This window comes from Lycorma delicatula, chromosome 6 (genome assembly GCF_047948215.1).
Source record: "Lycorma delicatula isolate Av1 chromosome 6, ASM4794821v1, whole genome shotgun sequence".
In the NCBI taxonomy this organism is placed as follows: Eukaryota; Metazoa; Arthropoda; class Insecta; order Hemiptera; family Fulgoridae; genus Lycorma; species Lycorma delicatula.
In genome coordinates, this window is record NC_134460.1 from 39,857,152 (window position 1) to 39,874,830 (window position 17,679).

The 17,679-nt window shown below is 27.7% G+C and overlaps 1 protein-coding gene across 1 annotated transcript in view; it reads left to right on the plus strand.

Annotated features, from left to right (window-relative positions):
• Positions 1–17,679, plus strand: part of GABA-B-R3 (gamma-aminobutyric acid type B receptor subunit 3) — a 348,787-nt gene that overhangs the window by 158,279 nt on the left and 172,829 nt on the right. Inside the window, exon 3 of the mRNA XM_075369585.1 lies at positions 13,840–13,983. Within this exon, the coding sequence (XP_075225700.1) occupies positions 13,840–13,983 (144 nt within the window). The remainder of the gene's footprint in view (positions 1–13,839; positions 13,984–17,679) is intronic.

Below are 17,679 nucleotides of genomic sequence, written 5' to 3' on the forward strand. Positions count from 1 at the left end.
GTACGTTTTTAATTGATTTTTTTATTGTTAAATTTTTTAATTCTATATAGAAAATTTCTAGGAAAATCATAAATTTTTCATAAATATGTATTTAGTTGAGCAAATCAACAAAGAAAGTAAGAGCTTTTCGAATATCTTATTACCACCAATTTTCTCCGTTAAATGAAGAATTAAAGCAAAGTTCTGAGAAAAATAAAACTGGAAATATGCGACCTCTGAGATCATTAAGTTTTTAAGGGTCTACTGCCTGAATTATTTATATGCTAGTTTTCATTTTAAATACAGTACTTTATTGTTTGAGGTCGACGGTAAATCTGAAATAATGAATGCAAGAAATATTACGGCATTAAATCAGATATGCAGTACTTGTACAACAGTAAGAAATGTAAACCAACAGTTTCCTTCTAGAAATAATATTAAATATCTGTGGACCAATATATTTACTGATCCAATATATTTTTGTAATATTTTTTTTATTCCGGTGTAATAGCTGTATTTGTTCCTGTTACTTAAATTTTTACATAAAAACTGATGAAAACTATAAATGGAAACTAGTGAAACAATTAATATGAAATTTATAAAACACTTTATTTAATATAAAAAAAAAGCTGGCAAAGTACTGCATGACTTTCTAGGCAATTAATAATAAAAATTAAGATTAAAAAAACAAAAAAAAAGAATATATTTTCTTTTAGAGATGGGGTATTAAAATACAAGTAAGATTTTTTCTAATATATTCATATATTAATAATATATGAAAATATATATACATATATATATATATATATATATATATATATATATATATATATATATATATTAATAATAATAATATAGTAATATTCATATATATAGGTTAAGTAACAAATTTGCTTAAGTAGATCTAAATCTAAATCTACGAGACCCTTAAAGGCAAAAATAAGATAAAACATTTTCAAAAATGTCTCTGCATTTTAGGTCCAGGGTCTGGACGTGGTCGAATCGTAGACACGTGTAGGGACAAGGGAGGTGGCCTCATCGCTGAGAGCGTTTCTAGTCCATTCACAAGAGTGGCTGGATTGGGGCGCTCCGATGACGCATTAAGGACCCTCAAGGTATGTGAGCTGGGCATACGATTCGAAGGGTGTATGCGTGGGTGCATACCCGAACTTCGATTAGGATACAGGGACGAGAAGAGCAGCCCTTGTGAAGAGAGGCATCGGGGCGACTGGGTACAGTGGTCATGCTATCTCAATGTACCAGGAGGGACCCCGATGAGCAGGGCAGCGGTTTTAGCTGTATGTATTAGGGTGGGTTGTTCTACGGCCACGTCAAAGAAAGCAAGTGGGTGCATTTTCCCAGATTGTTACTTGTAGCTAGCCAGTCTTCACTGGAGAGGTTCCAGCACACTTTTCCGCCTCCTCGCGTCGTAATTGAATATGAAAATGAAAATTAATTGTTGTAAAAATAAATGTTGTGTTGTTTTAAATAAATTATAAAAACTGCGCCACGCTTTTATTTAACTAAATATTTTCATAACTTTTAATTTTAAGATTTAATAATTATTACGTTTATTTATTGGTTATTTATTAGATATTTATATAATTTATTTTTTACTTTTCAGTGCATTTTTATATTTGTTACTATATTATATGTTTTTTTTAAATTCTCAATTAGATTTAATTCTTATTTTTTACTTTTTAGAGGGTTTTTCTAATTTTCTTCCTTTTTTTTTATTAATGTTAATATTAATATTAGTTAAATAAAAGCTTTTTTAAAAAATAATTTTTTATATGTAATCAAATATATTTTTGTAATTTTTGTTTTCTTTTTTTATATATTTTTTTTTTATTTTTTACTTTTTAGTCTTAGTGAACAATAAACTTTTTACAGCAAAAAAAAATATTCTTAATACTATTTATATCTGAATATTATTGTTTGTTGAAGTTTGTTTGTTTATTAAGACTAAAAAGTAAAAATATTTATTTTTACACATCGAAGTTACATACGTGAACCAAATTTCAATCATTTTCATACGATAGTTCATGAGAAATGAAAATTTTCAACTAAATCCATGAATTTAGCGTAGGGGTATCGCATGGTGGCGTGGGGATGGGTCATATTAAAATGCCGACACTGTAGCATTGTATTGTCATCGAAGTTACATACGTGAATCAAATTTCATTCATTTTCATACGATAGTTGATGAGAAATAAAAAATTTTAAGCAACATGCATGAATTTAGCGTATGGGTTCCTCGGGTAGGGGGGGGGGGTCATATTCAAATTCTAACACCGTAGTATTGTATTGTCTTCGAAGTTACATATGTGTATCAATTTTCATTGATTTTCATACGAAAGATTAAAAGATATAGCAGTTGCAAGATTTGATTATAACTAAAGCAAGTTAAATAAAAGCTTATTTTGAACTATTCCAACGAAATTTTCATATTACAAACAGCTGGTCCAAATTAATTTTAATTTCTTATTTTTTTAAATCAAACTTCCCCTGTTAATCTGGCAAAGAAATTCCGTATCTGTAGAGGAGTTAAGTAAATAATATGATTCTTATATTATCAGACATAACAATAATCAGTTGAAAAATTAATATACGAATAAGAACATAATTACAATCAAAATTCTTTAAAAAAAAAATTGCTTTAGCGCTTTCAATCGTTACTCCATTATCAAAGAATTACATAAAAATACAACATTAAAACCCATTTACAATGAGTACTGTGCATAGTGTTGAAGTCAGTGTTATTAAAACATTCAATACTGAATAAATTTAATGAAATTCAGCCGACTTTTTTACAAATATATTTTATATTGATACATTCCTTCATACTACTTTGAGAGAAATATACGATGAAAAAAATCAAATTTTCTGTTTATTTAGTTTATTTAATAAAAAATGAATTATACAAATTTATAATATTTTTATCAATTCTTATAAATTTATTTAATCTATTCCACAAAAGTTTTCTTTCTCAAATATTTCTAAAACAATTCATTTTGGACTTTAACTCTAATAAAGATTAAAGGTTGTGTTATAAACTAAGAGTATATCGTCTTTAAAAAGTCTTTCAATTTACGGATCGATTTTCGTTAAAACTTCCACTTCATATACTTTATCTACCACAACGAAATGTGTACAAAAGTGGCAAATATCTAGTGATGGCCTCTTATAAAATTCTATGACTTTTTATCAGAATGTCAACAATTCTATGAAATAGCAGTTACGACGTCAAACATAAACGCAACAGGAACGTTTGCTCACCACAGCCCTATTCCGTAACTCATTTCCGTTATGTAATACTTTTGAAAATTTTCAGCCGTTTCCTTCAGCTTCTTTTTCATTCAGGTAGAGAAGTTCAAATTACAATTATTACAATTGTAATATTTTGTATCTGAACATAATAATAATATTTATGAACATAATTTAAATATAATAAGATTCATTTAATTCTTGAATTTAAATTTTACGGTCTAATTAAAAATAATCAAACAACAGAAATAAATTTAAATCATGTTTTTTATTTGTTTTTACGGTTTCCAAATAGACAAATCAGAATTTTTGAAAGAATCCATTTGTGTAAGAGTTCGAGTGCGTGTGTAAACCATCTCCAAATTATATTTTCGAACTGAAAAAAAATATTCATCTATTTACCCATTCAGAATATTCCCGCCCATTATTACTGGGTTATGGAGTAACATGTCTTCACACACTTCCCTTAAAAACCTTTTCAAACTAGTCACAGTGGTTTAAGTATACCAAATTCTTCATTACAAAACTTAAAACTGTTGTATTCCCTACTGCATTCGTACAGGAAATAAAGAACAACTTCCAATTTTAGTTTTCTGGAATGTAGCTACGTATTGCTCTATAAACAAGCAGAATTCTGACAACTCACCTTTGCACAACGGCATTTATCTTCTCTATTGCTTAACGAGAAAGATATTTCATGACCCACTGCGTAAAAACTAGGATAATTTAAAATCAGTTCGGCTTGTAAAAAACGAACAGCATGTAATTTATCTGGTACCTCACGAATTAAGTCAATCAAACCTACATTGGATGAAAATAACTAATAACAAACACACGCAGAACACGAAATAATTGACTGCACAAGTACATAGCCAGCGATACAGCTACGAGAACACATGTGTTCTCATAGCTGTGATCCTGGAGGCCGCAAGGAGTTTTTTTCCATCCTAGACTTTAGTTTTTTAGAGTTAGTTTAGTTTTTTGAGTTTTTTACCCTTCTTCTTCTTCTGTTAAATGCGAATTCACGTGGCGTAAACGTAACATCGACAGGAATAATCAGCTATGAGAATATATGATAACACATGCATTCTCATAGCTGTATCGCTGGTTGAAATATAATTACCAAAACGACAGATAAGACAAACACCAGTAATTTAATATTGTATATTATTAAAAATACATAATTTACCAAACTATATTATTAATTCAGGAAATGAAAATTAAGAGTGTGTTCGTTTTTGAAATAAGATCGAAATTGAATTATTAGATAACATTTTTTTTTTTGTGAAATTATTTAACAAATAGTTCTTGAAGTGCTTGATTTAGTTATTTAGTAATTCAAAGTACGAAAAATAATTTTATAAAGTATGGAATGCTCTAGGTTAAGTTTCTCTACTCATCTAATAACGAAGCAAGCAACAGATCTAAATCAATAAAGACTAGATATATTAAATGTAAAATTCTCCTCACTGAGAATTTTGTAGTAAGAAGTAAATAGAAAAATTCAAATCGTCACAGCAGTTCTTAGGTTAGTTATTAGATAATATTGGTAAGTACATACATCCTTATTTGAACATACATTAACACGAATGATAATTTATCTGAATTTAATAAACTTTACCATTCATACACCCACGAGCTAAATAATAAATAAATTTTCCCCTTAAAGATATATGTTCAGAGTTGCTTATTTGTTCTCTTTCTGATAAATAAAATACTACGCAAAATAACGGTTACCCTACTCTGTTTTTATATTAAATAACGCAGAGCCTGACAGGAATGCAGGAATTCAAACGCAGAATTTTCCAATTGATGTAGAGGTACTACTACAATGCCAGGCATTTTTCAGTGGTAAAAAATTTATTATAACTGTTCATGTCCAATGACCATTTATAGGATACCAACTTCTAATCGGCTGCTTAAATTACTTTACTACATTTAAGCTACAAAATAATTAAAACTTTAAAACAAAAAAAGTAGATGATTATACTTCAATAATGGTAGTGAATATTGTCAACATAATCCCTTAATATTAATAGAATGAAAATTATCGAAAGAAAAATATCGGAGAAAAATTTTAATAAAAGTTTCTCAATATCTTATCAAAATATATTTTTTGTCCAAAAAAGATATTCAAGCGAGATAAAAAATATTTTTTGACCAAGAAGATAAGCCTGGCCCAAAGAATTTTATAAAAAATTACACAAGTTTAAATGAAGGGGTAAGATGATATTACTACTAAGTTTTCTATACTTTAATTACAATAAAATATAATTTAAGTTATGAATTACTTTCTACATAATTTTAAGATTTACAATAAACGCCAAAAGTTGATCTCATTTATTCTTGTAAATGTATAACAGTATTTTTTATAAATATTAAAAACTACAAAACACGACAGCCAAAAAAAACATTGCTGACAAACACTGCTCTTTAATATAGGACAATTGATATAGAATAATTAAATGTATATATATATATATATATATATATATATATATATACATAAATATTTATATATATATATATATATATAAAATATAACCTATAACATTCCCGATAACGTAAGGATTCCAACGCCGCGAGGTCATACATCTAAATCGGATCAGCCGTTAAGCTGCTACGGTGGAACAAACATACATAATCTCTAAATACATTACACTCCTTTTTGGACAATCATATAATAAACTGAGTATAAACCACGGTGAGTATTTTGTTAAAGTAAATAAGAAATATTTTAATTTTTGAAGGTCTAAATTTATTGTACTAAAAACGGCTGTTTTTAATTTTTACAAATTCATAAAATTTTTTTGTTAAGTTTGTTATAAATAACTGTTGTTTCTTTTTTGTTTTTCATAGCCTTTATTGAATGAATTTTCACGGAATAAAATATTTTTTACACGTTTTTATGATAAAATTTACGCAATTATTAGCTATTTAACAAAGTTACTGTACTTCAAACCTAAAAAAATGCTTTTCGTCACCGAATGTTTCTGTTTTACGTTGAATATAATAAAAACAGCAGTTTTTATAAATAGTTTTGGAACTTATCTTATTCAATTTTTTAGGTCAAGAAACATAAGAAACCATTAAGTTTACCGCTAAAACACTGAAATTCGCGTGAAAATTTTCTATAGCCGTAAAGCGATAACAAATTGTTTTTGGACATATAGTTGTACGAACCTTTCTCCTTATTTCAAGCTCTAGAATCAAATTCCAAGTTATTTCCTTTACTTTTGAATTACTTGCATATATATATATATATATAAATATATATATATATATATATTTATTTATTTATTTATATAGCCTACAACACTCTCGGTAACTTAAGGATTCCAACGCGAAGTCATACATCTAAATCGGTTCAGCCGTTAAGTTGCTACGGTGGAACAAAAATATATACATAACCCTAAATACATTACACTCCTTTTTGGGCAGTCGTGTAATAAGTATCATCGTTCTACAAAAAACAAATTATTTTTCAAATAACGATTATATAAATACAAAACACTTAATTACATTAAGAAAGCTCATTTAATTATAAATATTAAAAAAAATTAATTTCACATAATTTAAATGAGGATTCATATCATTTAGCTTTAAATGTTTATTAGGTTTGTTTAATCTCCACCTTGTCAACTTTTCTATGTAAGTTCTCTGTGAAGTTATTTTACTATCTTACTCGTCCATTCATTACCAGATATAATTCAAACCTGCCGTCTTTCACGTTTAATTCTGAATCAGAGCTTCAAATTCCTGTCTTCAAACACATTTTCTCTTCTCATTATTACGTCTCGTCGAACTCATTTCATCACGAAATGAAACAGTTATCTGTCTTTTATAATCTTTTCATCTTGTAATGTTCTGTAATATGGGATTGTTTATAACGTAAGATAAATAATTTTTCATTCATTAGTCTCCTTTTAGAGCTAAAGAATAAAAAATTCTGCCCATAATTGGAAAATAAATTTATTACATTTTACCATTTTATCATTTATACATTTATCGACAATTTCGAGTTCACTGAACTCAAAATGACCAAAATATTTTTGTTATTTAGTTAATTCTAAAATAGCTGAACCGATTTTAACAAAACAATAGAAAAAATGAAAAATAAAAGTAATTTTAATACGTTTTATAACGATTTTGATTTAAAATTTAACTCTAGATGACCATTTAGATTGTTAAAAAATGATCTATTAACATTACAGAAAATTTGTAATGAAAAAAACAATTAAAGAAATAATAATACAGTAAATAAAAAATATTAATTGCTAACTAAATACTGCTTACAAAACACCATAAAGAAAGAATTTTCATTCAGAATTTCAGATAAAAAAAAATTAAATACAAATAACTTTTGTCGTTTTAATCAAATCCAAAAAAAATAAGTTTACAAACATCAAAACTATTTAAATTGAAAGTCAGGTTGCTCATTGCAATTTAGTATATGCTTCTTTTATAGACTGGATAGAAAAAATCTATCTGAAGAAATATAGATTCAGCAAAAACCCGGAAACAAACCTGACAACAAACATCTTGTATTTCCCGGCATTATTTATTCTTAAATTATAAAATTAAATTATTGAATTATTATTATAAAATTAAAAAAATCGATTTTTTTAAACTTCATCGGCCCCCCCCCCTACCACTATTATTGCCCTCCAAAGCATTATTTTGTGCCACTTGTACCACTACTATGCTTAGGAAGACATAAAAAATAATTATATTCGAAAATCAACAAAAAAAAAAAACGTTTTAATAAAGTTTTTAAAAACTCGATATTTTTAAACTTTGATCGGCTACCCACACCCAGTATTACCTCCAAAGTATTTTTTTTTTGAGGGGGGTCACATCCAGTACTAGTACGCCTACGAAAACAAAAAAAATTCGGTAAAAATGAATGCGATAAATAAAAAGAGAGCTTTTTTCGATTTGTGAGGAAGAGGTAATTTTGGGAAAACATTTTCTTTAAAAATGGTAAAATAAGATGTACTGAGTTTAATATAAAATTGGGTTATGTTTGCAAAATTTTGATAAAATTGATCCCAAAAATCTGGAGATATCTATCCCATACCCTAGAGATACTGACCCCAAAATTTTACCAACAAATTGTTTCATAATACTAGTCTATGTACAAAATTTCATTAAAATTTGTTATCAAGTCAAAAATTATTAAGCTTCAAATACTCCAACACACGTACATATGTACATACGATTATTACTGTACACATCTTTTTTTTTTTTTGGTTGTTGGGATTCCTGGGTAATAGGTCATAAATCGTCGAGAAATGAAAAAAAACCATACTCCATATTTTGACTGATTACCGTAATTTCCTTATTGCAGCATATCTCTAGAATTATGATGCCAGAAAATTAAAAATCAAACAGATATTTCCGACCAGGGAACAAAGTTTTAAAAAGTAGCGGATAACAATGTAATGTTTCAAAAAATTTTAAATCTAAAATTCCATTGGATATTGGATTACTATCCTGTTAAATAATGAGGTTTCATTATTGATAAAATACGTTTTTTCGACTAATTCCTGTTTATTCCATAGTCTATTTACTAAAAATATTGTTTTAAATAAACTTATTTATTTATCATAATTTGGAAAGTAATTTAAAACCAAATTCCAGGTAGCATATATAACCGAAATTTCCAAAAATTATTATAAAATGCTACTCTTAAAATTAAAAGGATTTTAAATAAAATGTCTTTTTAATTATAACCATGTGTTTTATTATTTTCCCTGTTTTTATATATAGAGTTATTCAGTAATTTTTTTTTTTTTTTTAATGGTGTAACATTTTACCACATATATATAATTTTTTACTAAAAATACATATATATTTTTATTTTTATTCTAAAAAAATAAAAGATATACATACACCATACGATAAAAAATGTTGATAAAAACATGAATATAAGGAAAATATTGGGACCGAGACAAACTGAAGAAGGATACAGATTACAACCGAACGAAATTGTTGAAACATACTCTAATATCGGAAACCTTTGCAGGCTGCCGGAAAACCGACTGACCAAAAAAATAATCGCATACTTAACATCATTAAAAGTTGCAATCCCCTGGCTCGGAGAAACCCGAAAAGATTTACAACACGCCGGAATTACGCTAGAGGGGATTATAGATAAAAACACATACAGAAATAAAATAGATAAATGGGAAGTTAAATTAGAAACGCCGAAGCCTAAAAAACCTCGCCCGAAATGGTCTGAAGAACGGAAGAATGAAAGAATGAAGGCCTTTTCTGAAAGAATGAAAGAATTTTGGAGGGAAAAGAAGAATGCCAAGAGAAAGAAATATGAATCATGAATGCTTAACATCTTCCTCTGGGAAGTTCTCGACTTATAATAATAATAATAATTTATGTACATGCGCGCGCGCAACATACGCTGAAAGTATATAACAAATCCTAAAGAAAAGAAAATTCAAGTCCATAATTTTTTAATAAATTTATTTTTGTTATTTTGTTGTAATACAGATAAAATTCAATAAATACAAAAATTAAATGTTCTGAATAAAAATAATAATTAACGATTGTTATCGTACGTAATGAAAATGTATTTAGATCTAAATGTTGAAAACATGTTAATTATCTAATAAATAAAAAAATTAATAGAACTAAAAATTAAAGTTTTTCATGAATAAAGTATTATACAGAATAATATCAATTTTTGAATAATTATGTCTTTGTGTTGTTAAAAACATCGTATTTCGAAAAAAAAAATAGCTTTACGGATGAATAAAACACTAAATGCTGCCATAAAGATATTATGACGTGATAAGTTTATAAAACTCAATAAAAACCGGGCAAATAATTAAATTATTTATCTATAAAAAACATATTACTGAATGAAATAACAAAATTTATTAGAAAACCTCGTTTTTTAAAATTTCTATCAAGGTAGATTTTCCAAAAATTTCCGATCATAAAATAACAAACATTTATGTTTTATTATCGAAAAATAAACTTACATTGCATTTAAATTTATCGACTTGAAATGGTTATTTGGTACCGATTGTGCTTACTAGTCGCTAAAACGAGCTCCGTTTTATTGTTAAAAGAGTATAGTAGATAGTAAGCAAGCAAACCAAACCAATTCAATTCTATTTTAATTCCACTTCCTTTCATTTGTAAATGAAAAATGGCATAACGTAGCATTAAACAATAGAAAATAAATCAACTGAGTTGGCGAGCAATAGCTTAATTTACACAAAGTAATAGAGCAATGGCAAACCAAGATTAAGTTTATTTAATAGGACAATAATATATGTGTATGTATATAGATATATTTAACAAAATACAAAATGAAATCGTATACCAATGTAACTTTAATGTTATTCTTATTTGTAGAAACAATTACAACGTAAAGAAGTAATTATAACTAATACGAACAAAACATAAAACATTTATGAATCCCACAGAAATAACTCTTTTTATTTAAATATTTTATTTATTATTAAGATTTTTTGTTTATTAACGTAATACAGCTCTACTTATAAATATCCGGTCCACTTGTTGCAAAACCAAAATATCAGCATTTTCAGTTTAATGTAGTTCAAATAATGTTTTTAAATTATTTTTTCTATATATATTTTTTCCTGTATTACGGTATTCATTGATTTTTTCTTTTGGCTAAATTTAATACTGAATTAAAAAAACACAGATTTTTTTTTTAGATAAAACATATCGAAGAAGAATAATAGTAAAAAAACTGAAGATAAAAAATTTAAAGGAAAAGAAAAAATCAGGATTAAAAATGTTTATACAAGAGGAATAATACACAGAAAGTTAAGTATTATTTAGGCAGGTGGTAGAATAAACATTACGGTTGATATCGAAACAGAGAAAAAAATCAAAGCCAGATTTCAGCTTTTAAGCAAAAAGTATAATTTATTAGTGTGCTTAATGGATTAAAAAATTCAGAAGCGGGAAGAAATTCTAAGAATAATTAACAATACACAATGAATTTAACAGGTATTGCATTTAAAGAACACAGAACACACAAATTGAATTTAAAGAACGTACATTTCAACATCACAACGGTTCTCAAATTGTGATAACAAACAAATACAACAATAAAAAAACTATTAAAATACAAATATTTTGTACTCTAATTATTATAGTACAAAATTATCGGTATAACAAAATACTAATACAAGGGATCAGCGGACCAGTAGATGATAAAATAAAGGCATTTATCAAAACATTTAAATGGTCAAACATAGTGCTTTAAATGAAAACCTGCAATTTGTAAAATCTTTCCTAAATTAGTAAATCTTGTGACAGTACAAAATTGAAATGAAAGATAATCTCATCAACAATATGATCATTGCCTAATGTTCACTGAAACCTTTGAAAAATATTTTAAAGAAGACTATACTGAATTCCTGTAGATACGAATTCCTTTCATACAGAATATTCCTAGTACCCTAACAACGAAAGAGAATCTTTGTTAGAATTATGGAAATTTAAAAATGAATTTACGAGTAATGTGAATTTTGAATAAAGGTTAAAAATGAATATCCAATGCTATCCAGAAAAGAAAAGTTATTTTTAATTCTATTTTCCACCACATGTCTTTGTGAAACTGGATTTTATGCTACAGTGACAGTAAAAACTGGATTTTATGCTATAGTGACAGGTTTCTTAATAAACTGAAACCTGACCAAAATTTGTGCTTAAAATCAAGTTTAAGTAAATCAGATATTCTTTCACTTGTTTCAAGCATGTAGCACTTCTCACTGAATTATTATATTAGCCTTCAAGAATATTGTAATCAATAATGTAAGTACGAGGATCGGCTGATAAATTTTGCACACTAGCGAGCTATACGGAGACAAAAGGTACTATCGAGCTGAGCGTGGCAACACAGGATAGCTAAAACTCCCCTCTACAAACCTGCGATAATGCGTTGAAATCCGTTTACCGGTTTGTTTTCAGTAGCAGTTAAAATGGAGTCGAGATTTGACGAGAAACATCGAAAGGAGGTGGATGAATTTCTTCAAAGTGGCCGGCGAATCACCCAGCAACGCATTCCTATTCAGTTAGGCATATCTAAAAAACGAGTAAACTATTTTGTAGAGTAATTGGGTTACCTTAAAATCAGTGCACGATGGGTACCGCGCATCTCTGATGGCTCTCCCCAAGCTGGACTTTGAGCCTACTCCGCATCTGCCATATTCGCCGGATTTGGCTCCGCGCGACTTCCACTTTTTCCCTCATCTCAAGAGGGATCTCAAAGGTGTTTCACCACCAACGATGAGGTGAAGGAAGCTGTGGTCACTTGGATATTTATTGGCTATTTTGTAGCTACGGTGTTGTGCTTTTATTCATTTTTTGCTTCATTCCAATAACTCTTTTTATTCGCATGCTTACGCATATATGTGCAAAGTTTATCAGCCCAGCCTCGTAAATAGGTAATAACAAATTTATTTGTAAAATAAGTAAATGTTTTAAAAAAAAATAATAATAAAGATTAGTAATTAGTGATTAAGTTAGTAATCTATAAATAAAGTGTAACACATTTTTTATAAAATAAATAAATATCTTCAATTGTAATTTTTTTTTGTTTTACCATTCTGAGATACAACAATATCGATATCTGATTATCTACCAATATCGATGTCGATAACTATTGTTTTTTTTTACTATATAACATTCTGAATATTTATATATATAATATTAATAAACATTTGGAAATATTTTAATTAACTAAAAAAACAAAAAAATTGTATATTCGACTTATATAAAAAGAATTACCAAAAATTACAACAAAACAAATCAGGAAATAAATTAAAAATAAACGAATTACAGTTCTATGTTGAGTACTATTTACCTTCTTTAGCTTCATTCTTTTACCCAACAGGTTGGTCTAGTGGTAGACGCGTCTTCCCAAATTAGCAGATTTGGAAGTCGAGAGTTCTAGCGTTCAAGTCCTAGTAAAGACAGATATTTTTACACGAATTTGAATACTAGATAGTGGATACCGGTGTTCTTTGGTTTTTGAGTTTCAATTAACCACACATCTCAGGAATGGTCGAACTGAGATTGTACGAGACTACACTTCATTTACCGTCATACATATCATCCTCACTCATCCTCTCAAGTTAATACTTGAGAGGATAATTCTGAACCGTAATTACTGAAGGCTAAACAGGAAAAAGAAAGGAAAGCTTCATTCTTTTACTATATGTCGATGCGTTTCGGAATAACAACATATAGTAAATGAATGAAGCTAAAAAATGTAAGTAGTACTCAACATAACTCAACATAGAAATCATAGTGTTCTTAGCAGAAAATATAACAATTATCTTAATAAAAAGATTTATAATTCGAATACTTCAAAAATAAAAACTAAGAAACTCTTAATATTAATTAGTGGAATAAACTGTAGAGTCAAAATAATAATTATCATTTTAGATTAGCATTATGTCCTTTCTATAATTATCCAAATTTCATAATTCATTATAAAAAAAATAAAATAAAAATCTTAAATGACTCGTTTAATGATACAAATATATTTAAGTAATTTAATTAATGTATGAACTTTTCTTTTTTCAGTGTGATCCTGGGGTAGGAGTCGACAGATTTTTCCACGCTCTCTACACTAGACCTTTGATAAGAATGCCAATATTATTAGGATCTGCTTGTTCAGAGGTAACTGAGAGTCTGGCTAAAGTCGTACCTTACTGGAATATGGTACAGGTAATTTTTTTTTTTTATTTCAAAAATATCTAGGAACTCTCAATTGATTTATTGATATAAAAATTTATAAATTTTAAAGAATATATGTATTTATTACAGCGATAAATTATTACAAATTTATCTAAGAGAAGATCTTCAAATAATTGATTTTTTAAAATAGTTTTTGATTTGATACCGGTAGAAATGATTTAGGTCTAAAATCATACAATTAAATTTAAAAATTTAATATTGTGAAATTTAAAATAAATTATATCAGTTGATTTATCCATTTAATCTGTAGTACTGTTACAAATTATAGTAATTTGTAGGCGTGTCATTGTTTCTGTTACTATTCATTATTAATGTTATTTTTATTGTGAATTAATAATTCACAATAATAAATTACACAATATATTAATATAATTAATAATTACATTATGGTTATAATTGCATTATTTATGGTTGTAATTATTAATGTTTGGGTTATTGACTGTCTTACTGTCATTAACTGTCTATAGGTAGGTTGTTATTGGGTATAATTCTAAAGTTAATAGGAAATAAGAAAGTTACTGCGGGGCGTTTTATCTCGTTTTATTACAACCGCGATTTTTCCAATTTTGTAACTTTGATTGCTTGTAACTCAAAACGAAGGCATTTATCGAAAAACGGTTTTTGCCATAGTTTTTTTGTAAAGTTTTACATTAAAATAATTTATCATATGTCCACCTTCCTATTTAAAAAAAGTTTGATTCAAGATGGCAGATAACAATTTGAAAAAAAATAAAGTAGAAATTTTGTAGTTATGCATATCTGCACTTGTTTTTATCTTTTAGTATTCCTCAAGTTAGAAACATGAAACCGTTTCCATACTTTACTATTACTCTGTATATACGGTAAACGAACAAACAGATTAATCTAGATCTCTAAAAATAATATTACTTTGCTATTTTAAGATAGATTTTTAATAATCTTGGTATATAAACCTTCCAGACAAATTATATTTTTCTAAAAATAAAACTTACTGAATAAATGAATCGTAATAAATCTCGCCTATTGGAAAAAACTATTCACAAATAAAATTTTTTATTAATGAGTTAATAATTAGAAATCAGAAGTAATAAATGATTTTATTTTTATCAGTAAGTTATTATTTTTGTGTAATTCACTCTCCTTGAAAATATACGAAAGTTGAATAAGAGTTTTGATAATACATTGAGAAACAAAATAATAAATACCACCTCATTCCGAATAATCATACTAAAGATTAATTGATTTTGATTAAAAAAAAATCAACATTCTAATTAAATAAATACATGCCCGATAACAATATATTTTTTATGAATTACTATTCATAAAAATTATTAGGATAATTTAAAATGGATTTATTAACTGAAATATCGTAATATTTACGATTAATGTTATGGCCTACGAAAAAATCCGATAAATCTAAAACTTACAAGTTAGTAATATTATAAGCGTTTATTTATTAATTTGTTTGTTTTTTTTTTATTAAGGATGGTAGTTGTGATCACTAGAATCGATTGAAATTAAAAATATGCTACTTATATAATGAACCTTTTTAAATACTTCCATGAATGTCCTTGAATGTTATCGATAACAAAAATTCTCACCAACTTGACTGACAAAAATCATTACCTCCTTAAGTAAAGTGTGAATAAGATAAAAGAGTTTTATCTCGAGGCAGACCAGTAAACCAATAACGATATTCTTCGACCATCATAGAAATATGTCTTATCTTACATAATCTTAATACATTATCTTACATAATCTTACATAAATTCAACAAAAAAAAATTAGCAATCTTTACAAAAATTTTAACATTGTTAAAGATTACGAAATAATGACTAATGACAATTGTTACACTAAATTTCGTAACGAATTCTTCCTGTTTAATACATAAACCGTTTTCTTCAATTTTTTCCGAGACCAGTCCAGTTGAAATGTGTTGATTGTTCAAAGTATATTATAAACTAAAACTGTATTTGTTTCTGTTCAAATTGCTCTTAGTGTGACAAGAATATTTTTGCGATTTTCAGTATTTAATTTATATTTTTGTTTAATTCAGGCAACTTCGTTTGTACTTCTTTATAAGTGTGATTTCTTCACGAGTTATTATGTACATGTATAGTACACTATTAATGAATAGTATTCAAAAAAAGAAAACTGCATTTTAACAGGACATAATCATTTATAATAAAAGAAAAAAACAACAAAAAAATGCAAAAAATGCAAAAGCAAACAAAAAAGATGGAGATGATAAACTTACATCTTCATATTTTAAATATTTGTTAACCACGGTGTTTATATAAGTTTCTACATATACAATGAAACAAAAATCTCTGAGGAACCGCTAAACGTAGTAGGAAAAGAAAGAAAATGAAGCAGTAAGCTGAAAAAAATAATTATCATAAACGTTATAGCATATAAGTTTCCCAACCATTCTGATGTCTCAGAGCAATTTTATCCGCAGTCTCCCAATGAAATCAAAAATTATCTGTTAATTATATTTTACATATGAAAATGACGTGATAAATTACAATTTTACAACATTAAATGTGTCATTTATTACAATGCAATATTGCTATAAATGGAGATATTATGAAAAACATGATCATATCAGTTAGGTCTACTAATATAGAGTGAGCAACATAAAATCTAACTCATAATGAAACCGCTATCGAAAACAATTTATAAAAGACTCTCACATAAGTAGCGCGACTAGTGGATGTATATGTTACTGCTGATTGTTGCTGCCATTTGTCAGGTGGTTACGTGTCAGTGCAATATATTTTTAGTTGCGGTGCAGTATTATGAGTAAAAATGTATTATGTAAAATGTCTTATTCAATACAGGAGAGGATAGCTATAGTTGAGGCCTACATTCGTTGTGGATCGTTTGAAGAATTACGTCAAGAATTCGCAGAAAAGTTTCTGAATGCCTGTATTCCAGCAAAGAGTGGCATACACGATTTAATTAAAAAATGGCGTACAACAGGTTCGGTTTCAAATGCAAAACAAAATAGGCAACCTTTCGTTAGGACTCCACAGGCCATTGGTGATATTGAAAGGAGAATTACTGCCGGTTAAAAAAAAAAATCACTACGCAAGTTATCCCAACAATCTGATGTTAAATACATATCTGTCGTAAAATTATTCATGAATTAAAATTGAAATCCATTCCACTTTACAACTGTGCAACAACTGAAAGAGACTGAAGGAGATTTTCAGTTGTAGAGAACGGTGGCCTCCACGTCCCTCAGAGTTTTCAGCTTGCGATTTTTTTTTGGGGGGCTATATAAAGAAAAAGGTTTATGTACCAAATCCTCACAATACTGCTAAACTGAAGGTGAACATTCAACGAAAAATAAACGGAACTGACAACAATGTTTTGCGTCAGACGACTCTCAATATGATCAGGCGAGCACAAAAGTGCATCGATGCCTAGGATGGTCATTTTGAACATCTTTTGTAACAATAAGGTAAATAATTTCAACATTTAAATTACGTTTAGTGTTTTTCTTGTTTAATTTATCATTATCATTCATAAAATTCCATTCCACTATAACCTACCGTTTCTGCAGCGGTTACGTTATAGGTTCGGTTTTATGTTGCTCACTCTGAATTATGAAATCACAACACACTTACTAATGTGATGGCTGATGCTGTTTTTCAGACGTCAACGTCTGTATGTCTTGAT